Source organism: Heliangelus exortis, chromosome 3 (genome assembly GCF_036169615.1).
Source record: "Heliangelus exortis chromosome 3, bHelExo1.hap1, whole genome shotgun sequence".
NCBI lineage: Eukaryota > Metazoa > Chordata > Aves > Apodiformes > Trochilidae > Heliangelus > Heliangelus exortis.
This window is the reverse complement of record NC_092424.1, coordinates 85,372,708-85,394,246: the sequence shown is the minus strand read 5'-3', so window position 1 is coordinate 85,394,246 and position 21,539 is coordinate 85,372,708. Positions and strand designations below refer to the sequence as shown.

General features: G+C 36.2%; 1 protein-coding gene across 15 annotated transcripts in view; it reads left to right on the top strand.

Moving 5' to 3' along the window:
- The window catches only part of RIMS1 (regulating synaptic membrane exocytosis 1), a 305,213-nt gene that overhangs the window by 176,943 nt on the left and 106,731 nt on the right, over window positions 1-21,539 (top strand). For 8 of the 15 annotated variants that reach the window (XR_011725375.1, XM_071741571.1, XM_071741567.1 and 5 more), the window contains exons 7-14: window positions 967-1,066; window positions 5,461-5,584; window positions 11,941-11,987; window positions 13,183-13,295; window positions 14,306-14,436; window positions 14,749-14,920; window positions 15,052-15,208; window positions 16,392-16,463. Coding sequence is in view for 14 of the 15 variants with exons in the window: in XM_071741571.1 (XP_071597672.1) it covers window positions 967-1,066; window positions 5,461-5,584; window positions 11,941-11,987; window positions 13,183-13,295; window positions 14,306-14,436; window positions 14,749-14,920; window positions 15,052-15,208; window positions 16,392-16,463 (916 nt within the window). In the remaining variant the exon portion in view is untranslated. Of the gene's footprint in view, window positions 1-966; window positions 1,067-5,460; window positions 5,585-11,608; window positions 11,666-11,940; window positions 11,988-13,182; window positions 13,296-14,305; window positions 14,437-14,748; window positions 14,921-15,051; window positions 15,213-16,391; window positions 16,464-21,539 lie in introns of those variants that run through there. The other 7 variants (XM_071741578.1, XM_071741569.1, XM_071741562.1 and 4 more) reach the window with 2 other exon arrangements.

The window sequence follows — 21,539 nt, the reverse complement described above, 5'->3', positions numbered from 1 at the left end:
GGTCTAGTAGGGAATGTATATTGGAGAGCTTATCTTCAATTTTTCAAGTTTTCTTTCAAGTGTGAACAAAGACCCCCACTGATAAATTTAGCATGGGATCTTGTGCCAAGCTTGTGAGCAGGTGGCATTCTGTGTCTTCTTGGCTACACATCTTTGTTAAACTCTAACTGGTTATTGTGATTGCATCATGGGGAAATAATACCTAATGAACCAGATTTCCACTGTTCCATTTTATTATAAAACTTGTTCCAGGATATTCATGACAAAAAATCCTGACTGGAGAGAGAAAGATAAAGAATGCAAGCAGGTCAGCAAGACCACATTTTCTTGACTTAAATTTTGTTAAAAATTGAACCTCCTGAGGGCAACTTTTTTCCTGATTTTTCTGATCTCTGTATCATGCAGTCATCTTAAAAATAGCTGTCTTCAGTTCTGTTAGCAAAAGCCAGTAATTGCTGTTTTATCCTGTTTTGTGCCTGGATGAGGGTTTTAGCAGTAAAAATGTTCTTGTGAACTGTTTGCCCATGTTTCACATAGAGTATTTGCTAAGTTTGAAATGGCATTTGGGGTTTTTCATACATCTGGTTTGATTGCAATTTAAATTTAAGAAAATGACAGACATCTAGTTGCAAAGTACACTTTCTTGGTTATCTATTATGAAACATTCTGCAACAAATTTAGATACTTAGCAAACTGCACAAGATTATTAAAAGGATACATATTAAAGTCAAACATATTAAAAGGAATTTGAATAATTCTGTGTCAGCTTTACTTCTTTTCAAATAGATTTGTTCTTTTTGTGTCTTAATTTTGTCTTTAAGCCCCTGTGAAGCAGAAATTGAGAAGCTTTGCTTATGCATATTTTAAGTTTAATATTAAAAATAATGTGAAAAGTGGTCTCTCTATTTATGCTTGGTATAATGTCTCATTTATGGCTTGGAAACTCACAAACTGATAATTAACCAGGTTGTTGGAGGAAAAATGACAGAATTAGGACGACTCGGTGCCTTCATTACCAAAGTGAAGAAAGGTAGCTTGGCTGATGTGGTGGGGCATCTCAGAGCAGGTAAATCAATCAGCTCCATATAAAATGTATTGTCTTTTTATAATGCATCTGCTAATGTTGGTCATGTGATATGCTAATGTTTTTAAAAACAGGACCATACTGTAAAGTTATGACAGAAAACTATAGTTGCCTACATTTCTAATTTACTTTTAACTCAAATTGCTTGGCTGTATGAGCAAAATGATCACTCCTGATCAGTACTGGTGCCAGAACTGAGCATTCTTGCTAATTCAGGAGCTTCTGATTATGATCCATAGAAGCAGTGCAAACCTTTTCTAAAAAGCTGTCTCATTGTGGAAAACAGAAGTTATTACAATTTCTTGCACTATAGTGTCACCTGAGGGATGATGCACTGCTCTTGCAATGGACTTCGTTTGTCCTTGTTTCAGTGTGAGTTGTTACAAATAAAAATGGAAAACAGCCCAAGAAAATTAACTTAAAAGTTTTCGTTTGTGTGTGTGTGTGTGTGTGTGTGTGTGTATATATATATATATATATATATATATACTCAGCTACAGTATATATATATATATATATATATATGCACTCAGTTACTCAGGCTGTGCTGTTGGCACTTTTCAAGCTTCTAAATGAAGTGAGAACTCTACACAGCAGTTATTCTCAAAATGACTTCTCAGTGGTTTATATTTTCACCATGGCTCTAAGCAACTACTTTCTAAGTCTTGTCTTAGCCAACCAAAGTCTTTGCAATGCCTCCTTGGGAATCCAGAAGCTCTGACGAAAACTTGTCTGAATTTAGCATAATTGCATGAAACAAATAGTGATAAAGAAGTAGAAAAGATGATAAGCCTCTAAAACTAACCTACTTTGTTTTGGCATTGGTTGTTTGGCTTCTTTACCAAGTCAATATAAATGGGGTTCATGATAACACCAATTATTATAATTGTTTGTAAGGTTTTAACTGCAGATTATAATCACAGAAAATAATTTTCTCCCCACTCCTCTTGAACTATCTGGGGTAAAATATTACGTTTCTATGCCTGGACTACTTTGTTTTTTAAGACAAGGCTATTTTTAGTCTCTAAAAATATTTTATAGATGAAATAATTTCATGAAAAAAAAAGTTCTGTGAATGTTTTCTATGAACAAAAGTTTGTTAATCCTGTTATGAGACTAAAACACAATAAAAGGCATGGGTGAGTCCTTGGTGTTAGGAAAATATCCTTTTTTATCTTTATGAAAATCCTCCAAAATTTAGCTAGTTGATAAATCTTTGAGTAATTGTATAAATGTCATAAATTTTAATTGCAAATATGAAATTTTGCATCAGGAACAGAATAGCCCAGTGCAAAAGCACTAGAAGCCAATCAGCTAGAAAGCAGCTTGGCAGAAAAGTTTCTGGATTAGCTGGAGGACAGTAAGTTGAACATGAGTCAGCAAAATGCCCTTTTAGTCATGTACAGATCTGTACTAGCAGGATTTTCACCAGTCCTGGTGGAGGGAGGTGATTTTTCCCTCCATTCAGTGCTTGTGAGGCTGTTTCTGGTGTACTGTGTACAGTTTAATTTCCTTTAGCAGAAGATACCAACAAACAGGACTAGGTTGGGCAAAAGGAAAGAAAGTTGATTATGAATCTAGAGCATCTCCCAACAAAGCTGTGAGAACTGGGTTTGTGCAGATGAGCAAAGGAAAAGCTATGAGAGGGTTTAATTATTGTTTTCACTTGGCCCATGGGAGGCTGCAGGGAAACAAGAGCCAGACTGTTGTGAGATCAGAATGTTGTGAGATTGATCACAGAAGGATCAAAGTGCACAAACTGGAACGAAGGAGAACCTGGTTGAGAAAATATTATTCTTCCTGTATCTAGAGAGGATAGTTAAGGCTTGAAAGAGATTTCCCAGAGATGTTGCATATCCTTCCTTTGACTTAACCATATCTCATCTGGTCAAGTCCCTGAACAACCTGGTCTATCATATGATGTTTGTCCTACTTCAAGAAGAATCATAGAATAGAATCATAGAATCGGCTGGGTTGGAAGGGACTTCTGAGATCATCAAGTCCAACCCTTGATCCACTACCGCTGCAGTTACCAGACCATGGCACTGAGTGCCACATCCAGTCTCCTTAAATATCACCAGGGGCAGACAATCCACTACTTCCCTGGGCAGCCCTCTCCATAAAGAAATTCTTTCTAATATCTAACCTAAACCTCCCCTGGCATAACATGAGACCAGGCCGTCTTATCTTGCTGAGAGTTGCCTGGGAGAAGAGACCAACCCCCCCCTGGCTACACCCTCCTCTCAGGGAGTTGCAGAGAGTGATGAGGTCTCCCCTGAGCCTCCTCTTCTCCAGGCTGAACAGCCCCAGCTCCCTCAGCCCTTCCTCACAGGACTTGTGTGTGGATCCCTTCACAGCCTCCTTGCTCTTCTCTGGACCCGCTCCAGGACCTCAGTCTCCTTCCTGAACTGAGGGGCCCAAAACTGGACACAGGACTCAAGGTGTGGCCTCACCAGTGCTGAGTACAGGGGCAGAATCCCTTCCCTGGACCTGCTGGCCACGCTGTTCCTGATCCAGGCCAGGATGCCATTGGCCTTCTTGGCCACCTGGGCACACTGCTGGCTCATGTTCAGCTTCCTGTCAATCCAGACTCCCAGGTCCCTTTCTGCCTGGCTGCTCTCAGCCACTCTGTGCCCAGCCTGGAGCTCCCCATGGGGTTGTTGTGGCCAAAGTGCAGGACCCGGCACTTGGCCGTGTTGAACCTCATCCCGTTGGAATCAGCCCAACTCTCCAGTCTGTCCAGGTCCCTCTGCAGAGCCCTCCTGCCTTCCAGCTGATCCACACTTCCCCCCAGCTTAGTGTCATCTGCAAATTTGCTGCTGATGAACTCAATCCCCTCATCTAAATCATCGATAAAGATATTGAACAGAACTGGGCCCAACACTGATCCCTGGGGGACACCACTGGTGAGTGGCCGCCAACTGGATGCAGCCCCGTTCAGCACCACTCTCTGGGCCCAGCCCTCCAGCCAGTTCCTAACCCAGCACAGAGTGCCCCTGTCCAAGCTGTGGGCTGACAGCTTTTTCAGGAGAATGCTGAGGGAGACGGTGTCAAAGGCTTTGCTGAAGTCCAGGTAGACCACATCCACAACCTTCCCTTCATCCACCAGGTGCGTCACCTGATCATAAAAGGAGATCAGGTTGGTCAGACAGGACCTGCCCTTCCTAACCCCGTGCTGGCTGGGTCTGATCCCTTGCCCATCCTGCAGTTGCTGTGTGATTGCCCCCAGGATGATCTGCTCCATAACCCTGCCAGGCACTGAGGTCAGGCTGATGGGCCTGGAGTTTCCCGGGTCCTCCTTTTGTCCCTTTTTGTGGATTGGCGTGACATTCGCCAACTTCCAGTCGTCTGGGTTGTCCCCAGTGAGCCAGGACTTGGTAAATGATAGAGAGGGGCTTGGTGAGCTCTTCTGCCAGCTCCCTCATCACCCTTGGGTGGATCCCTTCTGGTCCCATAGATTTACTGAGAGGGTGATCAAGCATTGGAATGGGCTGCCCCGTGAAGAAGTGGATTCTCCATCCCTGGAGATATTTAAAAAGAGACTGGGTGTGGCACTCAGTGCCATGGTCTGGTAACTGCAGCGGTAGTGGATCAAGGGTTGGACTTGATGATCTCTGAGGTCCCTTCCAACCCAGACAATTCTATGATTCTATGATTCTGTGATTTGTGGGGATCCAAGCAGGTCAGTAGGTCACTGACTGTTTCCTGCTGGATTACAGAGGGGCTGTTCAGATTCTTGTCTCTTTCTACAAGAGATTGGAACTAGCTCCCAATCCAAATTAGTACTTTAGAAATCAATTAAAAAATTCAGAGATTTGCAGCATAAGTCTAAAAACTTTCCATCTCTGCTGAACATGCATCTGAATGGACAGCTTTGTGCGGATATCTTGGTTATCTTAAACATCTTCAACATAACATGTCAAAAAGCTCCTCGACCAGCTTTAGGCTATTATAGTGGGGCTTAAGACCAGGGAGTTCATCTGACCTCAATTTGCAGCAGAGTATCACTGGATCACAGAATGGTTGAGGAAGTTAGGGTCAGCTAGATCAGGCTACACAGGCCCGTGTCCAGTTGTGTTTTGCATGTGTCTTATATTTAATTATCTTGGTGATTCTTTGATTTTAATTAAAAACTTTTATTTCATAGTAAAAATGACAGGTGCTTTGCACAAGTGGTATCTTTAATATGTTTTGCAGACACATACGGTATTTCTTTTCTGAGAAAGGAGTCTTGATAATGTCTCAAACCTTTTTGGGCTTCAGCACAGCTTTCTGATTGATTTTGGGCAATTTTATTTGGTTGTGTAAATTTTGTAAATGTTTTTCACTTCTTTCTAAAAGAATATGGAAATGAAAAACTTATTTTTAAATTCAAGGGGATGAAGTTCTAGAATGGAATGGTAAACCCTTGCCTGGAGCTACGAATGAAGAAGTTTACAACATTATTTTAGAATCCAAATCAGAACCTCAAGTTGAAATTATTGTTTCAAGACCAATTGGGTAAGGCTAAAGACTTGCTTCTTTACACAGTTATTACTTCTACTAATTGGACTTCTTAAAGAGACTATTTGTAAATTCATTATTTTTTATTTCTTAATAACGGAATATGATTCACATTCTATTATTGATATTCTGTGGGTTGCATTTTTTTCACTGGCATTTGCAATCTGGGATCTTTACAATGATATATATAAATGCTGTTTCTAGTATGGTCCAAGTACTGATGAGGGGTTTTTTGCCAAGTGGAAAAGGAAAACTGCTGGATCCAGTGGGCCTGTACATGGGAAAATAATTGTTTTTCAGGCTTTTAGATTAATTAAATTGGAATAACTTCTATAAGTATCATAAGTAGAAGAAAATATCAGCAAACGTTGAACACTGCAGGATTTTAGTCAGTCAATGCTAGTAGGATTTTAAACAGGCATTCTTTAATATCTAAAAAGAAAATAAAATATCTTAATTGAAGGCTGTATTTAGCCTTCAATGATTATATTGTCAAAATAAAAAAGGGAAATGAAAATAGCTTCATAAATACGAAGGTAATTTTTTCTTTAAAAATTAGCATTCATGTATTATGCTTCTTTTATTTATTATAAATTCAGTTTTTGGGGCTTCTGGTAGTAATACTGGTATTATCAATTTCCCAAATAAACCTCAGAAAGATAATAAAATCTGAGTTGGTAAGATTAGTGGGTTTGACCCTGCATTTGTGACAATCATATCAGTGGTATTCTGCACTCCTTCCTTGAACACAACCCTGTTGGGACCATTTTAAGCTAAGTTTCTAAAACTTAGAATATGAATAGGAATATGAATTGAATATGATTCGTATATTGTAAATTAACATTTATATTGTGGAATAGAACCATATGATTAACAATAAACTGTGACTCATGGCTAGTTTTAAAAAAAAATAATTTAAAAGGTTTTAAATCTCTCTGTAATTTGTCACCTTCCCAGAGTTCTTGTGCGCTCACTCTAAGTCTTTTCATAACACTACCATGTAGGCACATTGTAAACTGTTTCCTATTTGTGAATGCCTGATTTGTTTCTTTTTTGAATTTGCTAGATTTTATCCTTGTTCTAAGATTTATCTGACTCAAACATGAAAATTTTTCAGTTTTAGAAACAAAAGATACTATTAAATTTCTTTCTGACTAAAATCTTCTACTTTACATTTGTTTCACATCAGCTTTTAATGTTTGATTTTGTCTCTACTGTGAAAATGTAACTATATTTTGCAAAGGAGATTACCCTGATAATGGCAATAATTATTAAAAGTACTTGAATAATAATAAAATTTGTTCCTAAATCTAGCTAGGAGTTCTACCTCCTAATGGAAAACAAAAGCTTAATGCAATAATAGTGGTTGTTAAAAGCTGAAATTACCATCCATCTGGAGACAAGGGTGGAGTAGAAATCTCATTTTATATTCTTCAGTCAGATGAATTAGGAGACATTCCTAACTTAAAATTTTAAATACATTCCTATATCTTTGTAGTTCAAAATAAATTTGATTTCTAGTTTTTATGTTTAATTCATCTGAAAAGAAACGTTTCTTCTGAACCTGATTTGAACTCTGTGTCAACTGAGGAAAATCTGAAAATTGATTTTTGTAACTGATGTAAAAAGAAAGTGCTAGATAAGTTATTTCAAATATTGAGCTGTAGAGATATTTATTGCTATCGGTGTATTTACAACTGTTGTATTTCCTTAAGCTTTTAACATCACTTCATTATTAAACCATTTGAATTATTTTAGTTTATGAATTTGATAAATCCAGTAGCTTAAAAAAATGAAGTACAGGGTCACCACCTTCCAGTGATGTATTCTTGAAAAAAATTGAGAGAAAATGCTGTATCTGTTCAATAGAATGTGAAGGACATTCAAAATCCAAAAATATTTCTGAATCTGAGCAGTAAATTTTACACTAAAAAGTACAGCCAGAAATAGTATTGATAAAATGTAAAGTTTTGCTTTGGATGACCCATACTTTTTTTTTTTTTTCCCCCTAACCAAAGGCAAAAATAGGGCACGTTAGATTGTATCTGTATTTAAAGACAAATGGAGTCTTGGCATTGAGGTTTTTGCATACTATAACACCACTGTTCTTGAAGATTTGTGTCCTACAGGTTCAACCTTTTGGAGAATAGCAAATAAATATCCCAAAACTACTAGAGCATATGCATTTGAATTTAGTTATTTTCTTTCTCTAGCAATAATGAGTCCTGTTGTTTTGCATCAGATTGGGATATTCTTGTCTGTCATCTTAAAAGAATAAAAAGTATCGGGCATTGCACAATGAAGGGAATCCTGATATTAACAAAAAAGTACATACTAAACAGGATTTCACCTTTATTTATTTATTTTTAGAAATAATTATAATCTATGTAAATTGAATTTCATAATGCAAATTAGCTTGCTTGCTCTAACAGATTCCTTTCCCCACTCCCTGAGCTTTTTCTTCTCTTGTTATGCAGACTACGTGATTGTTTCAAATTCATGCCAGGGAATTTTATTTAATCCAACAAATCTAGTGTATAAAAGTTTTGCATCTACTTTAGGTGCTTACTCAGCAAATTCAAATGCTTGATACAGCAGTAAGTGGTAATCCATTACACCTAAAATTCCCATGAGGAGATAGGTTCCCAAAAGACCATAAAAATGATACTTTGTCTGAATAATCTAAGTGTTTTTATCTCTCAATATTAATAATGCAAATAATGTACCAGCACTTTTAATGGTCTCTATTTAAAAATTCCTAGCATATTAGGTTTAAAAAGCCCAAATATGACACAGCTTGTCCTAACTGAGTAATGGGAGGGCTATAAAGCCCACAAATTAGATGACTGCCAGTTACAAAATTGATGTCTAAACAATTTGCTCAGTCTTGTAAATTTTGATCCTTGTGTCTACCAGCAAATGTAATTTTGAATAATGGATAATTATAGGATGCTTATTGGAGAAAGATGTGAAACATATAACACTATTAGCAGATGAAGGCATAAAACCATAAGTATAACCACAATAGTACCTTAAAATCTCCATGGAAGCTAATTGATGCTAATGATTGTAACTAAAGGTAGATAAGAATTCTATAAAAAGTACAATTAATGGGTTGGCAAGAATTACCTATGAATATGCATATAATGCAAGAGGCAGTTATCATAAAACAGCATAGAAAATCCTCTGGCAGAACACTTTTTGGAGAAGAAACCTGGCATGGTAACCAACTCACCCTCTCTTGTGTGACTTGGTGAGATTATGGGACAGTGCAGGTAAAACAAATGTTTTTTCATTTGTCTCCATTTTCTTTCTCAGATGTTTAGTTACCTTTTGCATGGATGTCCAGAGATAGTATTGCCAAAATTGTTCTCTGGTATAATTCAGCTCCTGTATGCAAGGACTGCAACTGTAATCTAGGTCCTTGCAGGAAGGTAAACTCTCCATCATAAACCAGGCAGTACTGAGTTCCAGAGAGAAGCTCAAGAAATGTAATTAAGTGCAAACTACACATTGATCTACAGGTTCTGATGGTTTATAAGGAGGAACAATTTTGGGAATAGGAGGGTGAGCCCTGGGTACAGGTACTCAGAAGCTCTGAAATCTCTAAAGGTGTTTTTAAATCCCTAGAGCAACCTAAGGAGTTGTGGAATACAAAAACAGTTGAATTTGTTTTGTCTTCAGTCATCAAGCTGTTGACTATGGCCCCCAGAGAAACTGCAGCTGGTTCTGTGCTTTACAAAATAGTGATCCTCAGGAACCATATATCTTTACATTGTAATCTCCAGTTATAGTTTAATTTATGTATTCATTGAGGTGTGGAAGGATCCCACAAAACCTTTGCCTTTGCTAGAAAGACAAAACTTGATGTCAGCAGTTCTTACTGGAATGTATCTGACTTTTCTGATATTCATATTGCTCTGATATAAAAATTTAGTTATTTACTTACTTTTTACTTTGTATTTACCATTTGCTGTGAATATTCTAAGTCATGAGGTTTCTACCCTTTCTTCTGACAAAGTTGTTTTTTGTAAATATTAATTTTAGAATATTTTCTGCAATCTTAAACAGCGTGCTATGCAAAACTAATTTTCTTACCTAACAAGCTTTGTATTACAGTTTCTTTTTGGAACTTCAATTCTTCAATTAAAATGCCAATGTTTAAAAAGCTCATGCATTTATTTAAGTCACTCCATATATATAAGCCAGAAATGCCCACATTTGATTGGGGGCAGGTGATATTTAAAAAATAGTTATGTGGAGTAACAAATTTTAAATATGGACAGAATCACAGCTTTGGATTATTTCTTGTTCATTTTTAAATTAACAGCAGAAAGTACATCTTTTGCAGAGCTTGTTAAGATACTATGTCACAATTTTGGTGATCAGCACTGTATTGCATACTTAATTTATTGGTTTCTTAGCTTTTTGTGTCGTGTAGTTCTCTGTGGAGCTATACTTAATGAAGAAAAATATATTAGGGAAGAGAAGATTTCCTAGTAATAATTACATATATACACACATATACATTATATATGTACATGTGTAGGCTGTGTATTGTACCATGAAGATTTCCTGAGGCTGAATTAATTCTAATATAGTGATGATGGACATGGTGGGTCGGAAAGCTGACAAATAACAATTTTATGCAAACCATGCATTTTGTCAGAAGCTGAAATTTGTACTCTAGCTTCCAATGCTCCACTCAGCTTTCGTAAGAATTGCAAGGGGTTTAGAAAAATACATTAAAAACTATAATTTAAGTTCCTTCCTGTCTGATGAGTAAAGTCTTAACAAAGATCTGATTGAGTCTGTTATTTACTATTACCTGGAGAGGACTTCTGTATTACCAGTTCTAAGTGGGGAAAATACTATTGACTTGACCATTTGTTAAACCATGCAAGAGCAATGAAACTTGAGAGAATAGGCTGCACTTTCCAAGTTGAAATACTTCTTTCACATAGGAGCCCTCATTTAGGTAACCTACATAGGATACTGGCAAAAACAATTTTATATTGCATAAAAGTGTTTATATTCTAGTGCAAGAAAACATGGCAAAGCCATGAACAGAAAATTTGGCTTGAATATACTAAATAAATATTTCAGACTGATGAGATTTGCCCTGAAAATTTAAGGAAGAATATGTTAAAAAGGAGGAAGACTGCACAACAGAGCTGCCGTGCAACACATCATTAATCTCTTCGTATTTTTGTGAAGTAGTACTATGCCAAGACTAAGTAATGTGATTATATTTCCATGAGCTTGGGGAAACCTCATTACTCTTGGATTATGAACTCAAAGTAAAGTGAAGCATGTGGAGTGATCCAAAATGTAAGATGATGCAAGACATGAATTGGGATCTGAAATAGGCTTTGCAGGACATGAAAAGCAAATTTAAGACTAATTGATTAGTCACATTTACATTAATTTTCTGACTTGAGTCTCTTTTTCAGAAGTGACTTTTATACAGCAGGGAGTCTTATTTTTATTGAGTCAGTAAGAGTGTGCTTCACTGAATAGAAATGTCTGAATACCTTTAAAATGCTAAGCTTTAGCCATAAAATCTTGTATATGTTCATCAGAAATGTTATTTCCAATGTAGTTCCAATTTTGGATTATTTAATGTAGATGAATAAGCTTTCAAGTAATTCACTGGAGACCTTTGTTTCCATTTCCCTCCTCTGGTGCTTTGCTACTATTTGTGCCATAACAGTCAATTCTTGCTCTTGCAATGTGTTTTCAATGATCACTGAAAAAAGAAGAGTCAGGAGCTATCATCATCTAGATTTTGATGGAAGAATAAATTGGTTGATGACAAAATTCTGATAGAAGTATGTGAACTTAATCAGTTTGAATTTACATATGCCTGTATATGAGCTGGGTATGTGTATGTCAGAAACTGTCTATATTGAGTTGAAACATACTTTGATTTTGTTTTTTTCAGCCTCTAAAGAAATGCATTATTCTTTTGTTTGTTTCACATTGCTAATGTTATTTGCCTTTTCTTTTTATTATTTTAAGACATTATCATCGGTTGCATTCTGTGACCTCCTTGAGACGTTTGTATAAAACTTACTAGTGAGTTGATCTATGTCTTATTTTTTTGATTTTTTTTCTTCCAAATATTAGTTGAACATTCATAGCTACACTACCTTTTAGCACCTTTCTCTCTCTAAAAGCTCTCTAGCTTTACTGTTCTGGTTGTAAAAATACTGTCATCCCCTTTCTTTCCTTGTAACCCAGTAGAGTAGAAACAGATCCATAGTTCTAAAAAAGCGTCCCAGAAACATACTTGTCACAGAAGAAGCTCATCTTTGTTGTTTCTAATTACTGTGCCTTTATTCATGTTTTAGTGATATTCCACGGATTCCTGAGACTTCTCATCCCCCATTAGAGTCTAGTGAGTACACGCTTTATTCCTTTCACTGTGGTCCTGTACCCAGCACAACCATTTTGATGATGAACTTTCTGAAAGATGAGCACTGAGAGAATGCATTGGCTCAGAGGTTTTTGTATGACTAAATTAAATGCACTTTGGTCTCGTATGTTAAATTCAAAGCAATATAGGCTTAATTAAAAGCTATACAGATTTCAAATGTTAGCAAAATTTTATTATTTTCTTCTATATCTTGTGTTGCTGTACTTATATACACGCTGTATCCCAAAGCAGTAATTTACTTGCCCTGACATAAGAGAGAAAACAGATACGAGGGATTGCCAAAGCTACAAATGATGTCAGGATTTTACCTCCTGCACCATCCAGTGCAAGTCCAGTGTTGTTGTTTCTCTTTTTCCTAACAAAAAAGTTGTTTCTGGGAACTCTTTGTGTAGCATTCTTCAGAAGAATGGTTTTCTTTTTAACTATCTCACCTTAATGGTGTCGGCAAGAGTGCGTGAGGGCCAGGGCTCCTGGTTCTTTCTCATCTGAGCCTTGTCTGAGATGCAAGCAGAAACCTTCCCTGGGACAGCATTCTGTGGAGCCACTGAGTGCTGTTACACCTCTCTGATGCCATTTATGAGGTGTCTGCTTCTCTGGTGGAGAGCTGCTGATGTCCAGCACATGCTGGAGCACTCTCCATGCCAGATGCATGTCCTGCATACATTCTGGTGTGCAAGCTCTTTGGAAGTTAAAATTTCAGAGGGTACTGGGAGTGTAATCCATACAATAGATATGGGTTTATTCAACAACAATTTGAGATCATAGAATCATAGAACAGTTTGGGTTAGAAAGGAAATGTGTAGTTCTGCCAGAGGACAATATTTTTATTTAAAACACTTGGTGTGGTTTGTCACTGCAATATGAAGAACACATTTTATATGTTGCTTCAAAAAAAAAAAAAACAAACCAAAAATACCCCAACAACAACAACAACAAAACCCTCCAAACAAACAAACAAACAAAAAAAACCAGAATGGCAGGCTTGATTTGAGGTAAGGGTATCCAAACATCTGCATCAGTTTAAAATCTTTCTATATAGTAATCCAGTTGAAGTGTTTATAAATGTAAGTTTTATGCAAATAAAAAAGCAATTCATAAGTTATCCAAATACACTTTAAAAATCTAGCAAGTTCATATGTTTCTCATGTATTTTTAGGTTCAAGTTCTTTTGAATCTCAGAAGATGGAAAGGCCTTCAATTTCCGTTATATCTCCGACCAGTCCTGGAGTGCTACGGGATGCACCACAAGTCCTACCAGGGCAGCTTTCTGTGAGCATGTTTTGTTTTTCCCCAACTTCTTAATTAAAATCCAAGAAGTGCTGGTCCCTCAGCCCTCCACATTCCTAATGTCTGTTGGGGATCAAGAGAAAAGTCTGCTGTTGGTAAACACTTACATCTTTCAAATGTTTTTAAGAGTCACATTCACAAAACATTCACAGCAGAGGTAAAGGATTGTTATCTTCATACATTAAAGAGCACAGGAATTTACACTGAGAGGAAGTCATGAAAGTGACTTTTGCCTTGTCATCCTGTACCCTCTGCATAGGAAATTGTCACTCTTCTGTATATGTGCCCAGTAATTCTCAGATAGCAGGCATAGTACCACTTTCTTTTTTTTATGGGAACACAAAGAACTGTGCATTTGTTAAGAGTTGCATTGTTCAGTAGTGCATTTTATTTTAGATACACTCTACATCCTGGAACTTTCTGTAAAAGTAATTGAAGCTGTGCATTAAGTATACTGTTATTATCTAGACCTTGTTTTATACATTTTTTTAAATTATTATTATTGATCGTACTAATTGCTAAGTCGGCTCAAAAATGTCTTTTTTTTTATGATTCTCCTAAGAAAGGACTTATCTGTGTATCATCCTTTCCATAAGGACATACACAAGGTGACAGCTCAGAGCAGATGCATTTCAACTACACCTTGAATTAAACTGCAGTCAGGGCTTCCTATCTGAATGTAGCTTATAAGTTCCAGAGGTAAGACATATGCTGGTTTAAATGCACTTACCCATACAAGATTATACAGGGGGTACAATAAACATTGTAATTATAATCAAGCACCACCATGTTATTCAGGAGTGGTCTTTGGATTATGCCATCATCTTTTCCATATAGCTTAACTAAATATTAAGAGATGTGAAATAGATGTATCTGATTGTGTCTTGGAAAAAACAATAATTATTTTTACATTGTGGTGATGTGATACCACATGCAAATTTGTGGTTTTTCTCCATTTTCAGTAATGTTTTCTGGTAACTTGATTCTTGTAGGTTAAACTGTGGTACGACAAAGTGGGACATCAGTTAATAGTAAATGTTCTGCAAGCAACAGATTTGCCACCAAGAGTAGATGGACGCCCCAGGAATCCCTATGTAAAAATGTATTTTCTTCCAGACAGAAGGTAGTAGTTTTTCAGTGTAGAAAACTGTGTTGAAATTACCGTGTACTAGATCAAGATTTAAATTAATGCTTATGAATTAAATTCTGCCCTGTAACTTTTTTTTTTTTACTTAGCCTAATTATAAGAAAAAATGTGCTTTCATTGTGGAAGTCAGTATCAGGTTAACTCTGGGCTTTTGGCTTACTTGACTGTGATCAGCTGTACAGCAAATAGGCATTAGCAGATCAGAAAGAATGGAAACTGTGAATGCTGATGAGTAGGTATCATTTTGTGATTTATTTCTACAATTTACAACAAATATTTGTGTTTCAGTGATAAGAGCAAAAGGAGGACCAAAACAGTCAAGAAAAGTCTAGAACCAAAATGGAACCAAACTTTTATCTACTCACATGTACATCGTAGAGATTTTAGAGAACGAATGCTTGAAATAACTGTATGGGATCAGCCAAGAGTACAAGAAGAAGAGAGTGAATTTCTTGGAGAGGTGATACGTACAGTCACATTTCTCCTCAGTTTTTTGTTTGGCTTTGAATAGATATGCATATATATTTTATATATGCATTTTTGTGTGTGCACCTAGAAAGTAAAATTAAAACCTGATAATTTTTCTACTAGATTCTTATAGAGCTGGAGACAGCACTTTTAGATGATGAACCACATTGGTATAAACTACAGACACATGATGAATCTTCACTACCTCTGCCTCAGCCATCACCTTTCATGCCAAGAAGACATGTTCATGGTGGAGAAAGCACTAGCAAAAAATTACAGAGTAGGTCCAAATTCCATTTGTGTCTTTTAATTTGAAATTAGAAATGCTGGATATGGTGTAATAGTATCTAACTTCCATCTACAAGATAAAAATATTATTTAGTAGTCTTTAAGTATAATGAAAATGTGTGGTACAAAAGAGATACAACTTTGACATTATGTATGAAATGGCAGCCTTACACATGTGATGCTTAAGTATGGGAAACCTGTTGGAATTGGTTTGGTTTTCCCTAGCAAAAGAAAATTGTTCAAACATTTTTTTCCCATTAATTTCCTGTTAAACAGAAATATTAATTCATCATTATTGATACTTTAAAAAGTAATTAAAATAATTAACAAAAAAAAGCCCTTAATGACTTTTAAGGCTTAAAACCATTTTTCATCATAAAATTAGTCTCAAATTTCAATACGGTTATACAAACAGATGAAAAGTGTACTTTTGCAAAAAAAGAAATGCTTTGCTTGTATTTCACAGGTACAGTTGTTTTCATGAGTCTGATTTCAGGTTTGTTTGAGGTGTATCAAAGTATTGAATGTATTGAAATATTTTAATATTGTAGCTTCTCTGTTCATTTAAATTATTTTCAGATTTACATATAAATATGGACATAAGGGAATATTTTAAAATACTTCTCCAAGCTATTTTTCTGTTAAACATGGAAGTTATTCATGCCAGCCAATGCATAGGAAATTGGTACACATTTAGGAATGAACTATAAAAATGTAATACTGCTGTTATTGCTGCCTGAGGATATGTATAGAGTGAGTAAATTACGTTAGCTTTCATGAGATATTTTTCTAAAATCTGGCAGTGCTGTTTCCTCTTCCCCTCTCTCACCATATGCTGCCACCTCTCCTTTCCTGTTCAGCAAGCTGATTCAGCTTACTCACTGAAATAACACAAAAGTATTATTTTTGTTATTTGAGTTAACTTTTTGCTGGCTTAGTGAGATAAACTTAGTGAGCAGAAGATTGCTGAGGACTTGAGGGGAGGAGGATGGGAGAGGAGGCTGTAGGAACTGTAAGATGTCAAATTGGCTCAGTCACTGCAGGTTAGCTCACCTCCTTTATTGTTTAGACTTAAAATCATCATTTTCATTTCAGTAGTATGTTAAATGAACATATTTTTACATTTTATAACTCAACCAGATGTTCAGGTATTTGTTTACCTTACTGTTGTGCAGGATCTCGGCCAATCAGTGATAGTGACATCTCAGATTATGATGTTGATGATGGTATTGGAGTTGTTCCTCCAGGTGCGTGGGTGAACAGCATGGTCCTGCTTTCTTCTTTTGCTTATTTTTTCTTCTTTTTTTTCCTTTTTTTTTTTTTTTCCTTCCCCTATAACATTTCAGACTGTTTCGGAGAATGCATTGTGGAAAAAATAGTTCTTTTGATTATTTCATGGTACTTGTTTTAAATAGTGGTGAATGAAAAGACTTCTTTTACATATCATTCTTCATATGTGAACCACTGGATGGTTCAAATTTTTAATTATGTACCATGTAATGTTCCAAGCATTATTTACAATATAAATTAAATTTTAAAAAATTATAAATCTTAAAATAGTAATTAAGATTTCAGTATTTATTGCAAACATCTTCTTATCTTGCTTTTTGCTTGAAACTGAGATATAATGCAGTCTCCCATGTATTTTATTGAGAATGCATGGCTAGAAATTAAGATGCATGTAGCATGGCTGTATCTTTAGAGTTTCATGAACCCTTCATGAATTATCATTGCCTAAATGTTCATAAATGTATACTTTTGGAGACTATTGTGGTTTGAATTTTAGTTCAACATTCCTTACATATTGAAACTCTTGAGGACCATTCTAGGTACCACATTTTTCTATTTCTATTTGACAAATGTGTTTCTCAATTGTCCCCAACTAATTGAAGAGTCATTGAGTCATTGCCATCACAAAATCAATTTTTCTATGGATGACCCTGACGAAAATAGCAGAATTAAGTCTTGGTAGAGTTTGAAAAGCTATCTTCCTGGTCAGCATTTAAAATAATCCAACAATTTATCCTTTATTAATGCAATGTAAGTTTGATAATTGCTGAGCCAAATTCTCCTTCCTTCAAAGCTGACTGGATTTTTTCCTTACTTTTATTCACTTGTTACCTGAGTTACTAAATGGGAAATTTTTTCAGATATGTCCAGAAATGATGCCTGCTTTAATGAAGTGATTAATCCTGATATTTTTACATCACCTGAGTGAACATTTAAAATTAAAATAAATCATGGGGTTTGAATATTTTTTCTCTTTATGATTTAATTTAGTTGGCACTGTAGCTACTGATATATCTATGTAGATATGTACTGCCATATCTGTAGAGTCACATCTGCATTTCTACCCTCCTTACCAACCTTCCTTCCTTACTACACTGCTCAGTCTAAGAATCTGAACTGCTACCTTCATTTGCACTAAATGAATAGTACAGTATCTAAGAGTCTCCTCTCTTAACACTGAGTTCAATGCAAGTTCCTTGTGCTATAAGGTCTTTATCCCTGCCCTCCTCCTGCCCCCATGTACCATGGATCTCAGCAGAGAGCACTCCAGCTCCTGTCCAGATTTTCCACACATTCTCCTGGAACTTATGCATGTGGGAGGGAACAATGAGTATCTGTATTTCCCCATAATGTAGGATGATGATGATGATGATGATGCAGCAAAGGTGCACTCGTAAAGTGTTTGACATAGCATCTGTTGCCCTCAGCTAGGTTATTCTAGTGTTAACTTATCCTTTCTCAACAGAAAAATTTAAAATTGGAGCTTATGGCGTGTGACACTGAAGAAAAGATTTACCTTTAAAGCCTCTTTTCCTTCTTTTACTGCTTACTTTCCCATATTGTCCAATATGGTGCTTATATATGATAAATAAGCTCTGTCTTTATCAAAGCTACATCCTTACAGTTGTTAATTTATTATTTTTCCTGTAAAGTTCAGAAGAGAAGAAAGGGGTTTTTGCCTTCTCAATATCTGAAGATTTTCCCTAAGTATATTTCTCTTTTTCTAAAGAGCAGAAACATAGCTGCAAAATGTAGAAGCAAATTTTACCTGGTCACCATCATAAGCTAAAAAATGAATTATGAAAATATTTTGGCTAATTTAACCAACATTGGAAGTCCTTAAAAATATAATTTCAAATGCTTTAGCAATTGCTAATAAAAGAGAAAACTGTTTTCCAACAAGTATGTGGTGTGCCAAATTTAAAGGCATGAAGAAAATTTTACTTTAAATCTCTTAGCCTATCCTCATCTGAGAGATGCTCCAGTCTCTTAATTATCTTTGTGACATTGAGCTGGACCTACACCAGTAACTCCCTGTCTGTTTTGTACTGGGGAGCCCAGTACTCCAGATAGAGGCTCACTGATGCTACCTATATAGGAAAGGTTGGTAAAGGATTTAATAAAAACTGAACAGGTTTTGACATGCATCTTTTTATCCAGAACTTAAATATCTTTCTTAAATAAAAAAAATTTAAAAAATCCTATTATAACAGCTGACAATATCCCAAGGGATATTCTTAATGAGCTGCATTGCTTATGCTATGGGTAACTCTTCAGAACAATTTATTTTTCTATCATATGTTATATGTATAAATGGTTGCATTGTTCCAGTATCAAGCATTTGCTAGAAACATTTTTGTCACCTCTCCATCCTCCATTTCATGTCACATCTGACAGTTTCCCATGAGCAACTGAGAAACTTCTTCTGCATAAGCTACCATAAGCTTGATTGCTGCTATCATGCTGCTCCACGCAAAAAATTATTTCTTGCTCACTCTGGAGAGCACCGAGCCTTTATATTTGAGGACATGAGGAAATTTTACTGTTGCTGTCACTGTCACGGTCACTATGGCAGTTGGGATGGGATTTGACCAACTTGAGAATACTTGAGCTAATACTGAGGATAAATGTGAATTGCTATTGCTCTGTCTGTTTCGTCAGCTTTGTTTACACAAAATGCATGTTTCAGATCATGTTCCCTGGATGTCTTCACTATGAAGTATATATAGAATAAAATAATATTTCTATAACAGATTTTTAAGTCACTGGATAATCCCAGTGTATTTTTTAGGCAGACTAGAGATACTCTATAAATATATTTTAAACTGAAATTTAGGGGTTTTTTTTAATATTTAAATTATATTTATTTCATTGCAGTTGCCTAAAGCTCGGAAAGAATTTTTGGACCTACTTTATTTCAGTGTTGATTAAATGTAAATTAGTGTTCCTTCTGATGCAGATGAAAGGATTCTATCTAAAAAAAAGTGGTTCGGAAAATTAAGTATCTTTTAGCTTAGATTTAATTCTTCTGGGGAATGAGACAATACAACTTTTATCAGGTGTAGTTCTTTTTCCTTCTCTAACAAACGTTAGACATGTTCTGCAGTGACTATAGAACATGTGAAGAAGGAATCTGCACTGAAGTGTGAGATTTCTTTTGTATAATTTTATTACACAACTTTGAAACACTTTTACACCACATAAAGTACTCCAGCAACACAGTGCATCAAAAACTGAAAAGCAGTCCTTTATTAAAGGGTTGAAGAACCTCAGTAGATACATTCTTGCATACCATCAATTTTTACAGGTTTATATTGCTGTCAACACTTGGTACACCATTGCTATTAAAGATGCCTATTAAGTGACAAACATTTGCTGTTCAGGTAGCTGCTAGTGAGGTCTCCCAAAATTTTTTTCTTCATGTCCTGCTCTGGTTTTCAAATGATAGCCCCCAACCTCTGGAAACTTGTGTAATGCCACATTATAAGTATAAAATTATATTAAAATCATAGTATCATAAAATGGTTTGTGTTTTAAAGGACCTTAAGGATTGTGTAGTCCCAAGCCCCCTGCACGGCCAAGGACACTTCCCACTAGATCAGGTTGCTCAAAGTCCCATCCACCCTGATCTTGAACACTTCCAGGGAGGGGAGAGCTACAACTTTTCTGGGCAACCTGTGTCAATGTCTCACCACCCACACACTGAATAATTTCTTACTAATATCTAACTAAATCTGCCCTCTTCCACCTTAAAGCCATTACTCTTCATGCCATCACTACATGACCTTGTAAAATGTCCCTCTTCAGCTTTCCTGTAGGTCCCCTTCAGGTGCTGGAAGGCTGCTATAAGGTCTCCTTGGAGCTTTTTCTTCTCCAGGCTGAACAATGCCAACTCTCTCAGCCCATCTACATAGGAGTGGTGCTCCAGCCCTCAGATCACCTTTGTTGCCCTCCTCTTGACTTATTCCAACAACTCCATGTCCTTCCTGTGCTGGGGACTCCATAAGTGGTCAGAGGACTCCTAGTGGGGTCTCACCAGAGTGTAGTAGAGGGGGAGAACCATCTCCCTTGACCTGTTGGCCACTCTGCTTTTGATGTAGCCCAGGATACTGTTGGTTTTATGGCCTGCAAGTACACATTGTCAGCTTATGTTGAGCTTCTCATCAACCAGATTCCTCCCCTCCAGTCCTTCTCGGGTCTGTTCTCAAGCCATTCTCTGCTTGACCTGTGTTTGTGCTTGAGATTGTCCTGACCCAGATTCTTTATGGGCCACACTTTTGAGAGAGACTGTAGCAATTTGGTAGAAGAGCAGAAAACAAGAATTATACGCACTTCAAGTTTCAACTTGAAACTGTATAACAAGATCCTTAAAATGTTCTACCTACTTAATTCATCCAATTGACTATTTAATTACTAAATTATAGTCTTTTCCTGCATGGAAAGAAGGTTGCTGATGAAGATTGTTTCTTTAGCTGAACCAGATAACAGATTGTAGAAACCTAGTGCTCAACTAGTTCAGAGAAGCAGCAAAATTATTATTTTGGGATCTAGACAAGAATTTAAGTTGTTAAGGGATGACTCGAGGAGTGAGGTTTTCTGTCATGAAGGGATTTTCTGTACAGGGTTTCTTGTAATCTAGTTTAATGACTAGGAGCGAGAAACTGAAGTCTGAACAAATCTCCTTAGGCTCTTTTCAAGATATAACAGGCACCTTTTGAAAGCTGTTAATTTTGCTGAGTATCATTGTGTGTTTTAAGGTGGGGTTCAAAGTGTGTACCAAAGAAAACAGTCTGCTACATGGAAAACAACACAGGAATATCAGTGCTTTAAAATATAATAACATTTTGCTGATTTTTAAGTGCTATGTAAAAATGAACTACCAGAAACTTAATCTCATTCCCTGTACTTAGAAAAAAGTTCTGCAGAGTATTCAATATCCAATATTCTATAGAGTATACTCCAAATGCCCGTAATTTTTAGAAGCAGGTGACTTTTGTCAAGTTCATCTGGTAATATATTTGTGTTTGACTGAA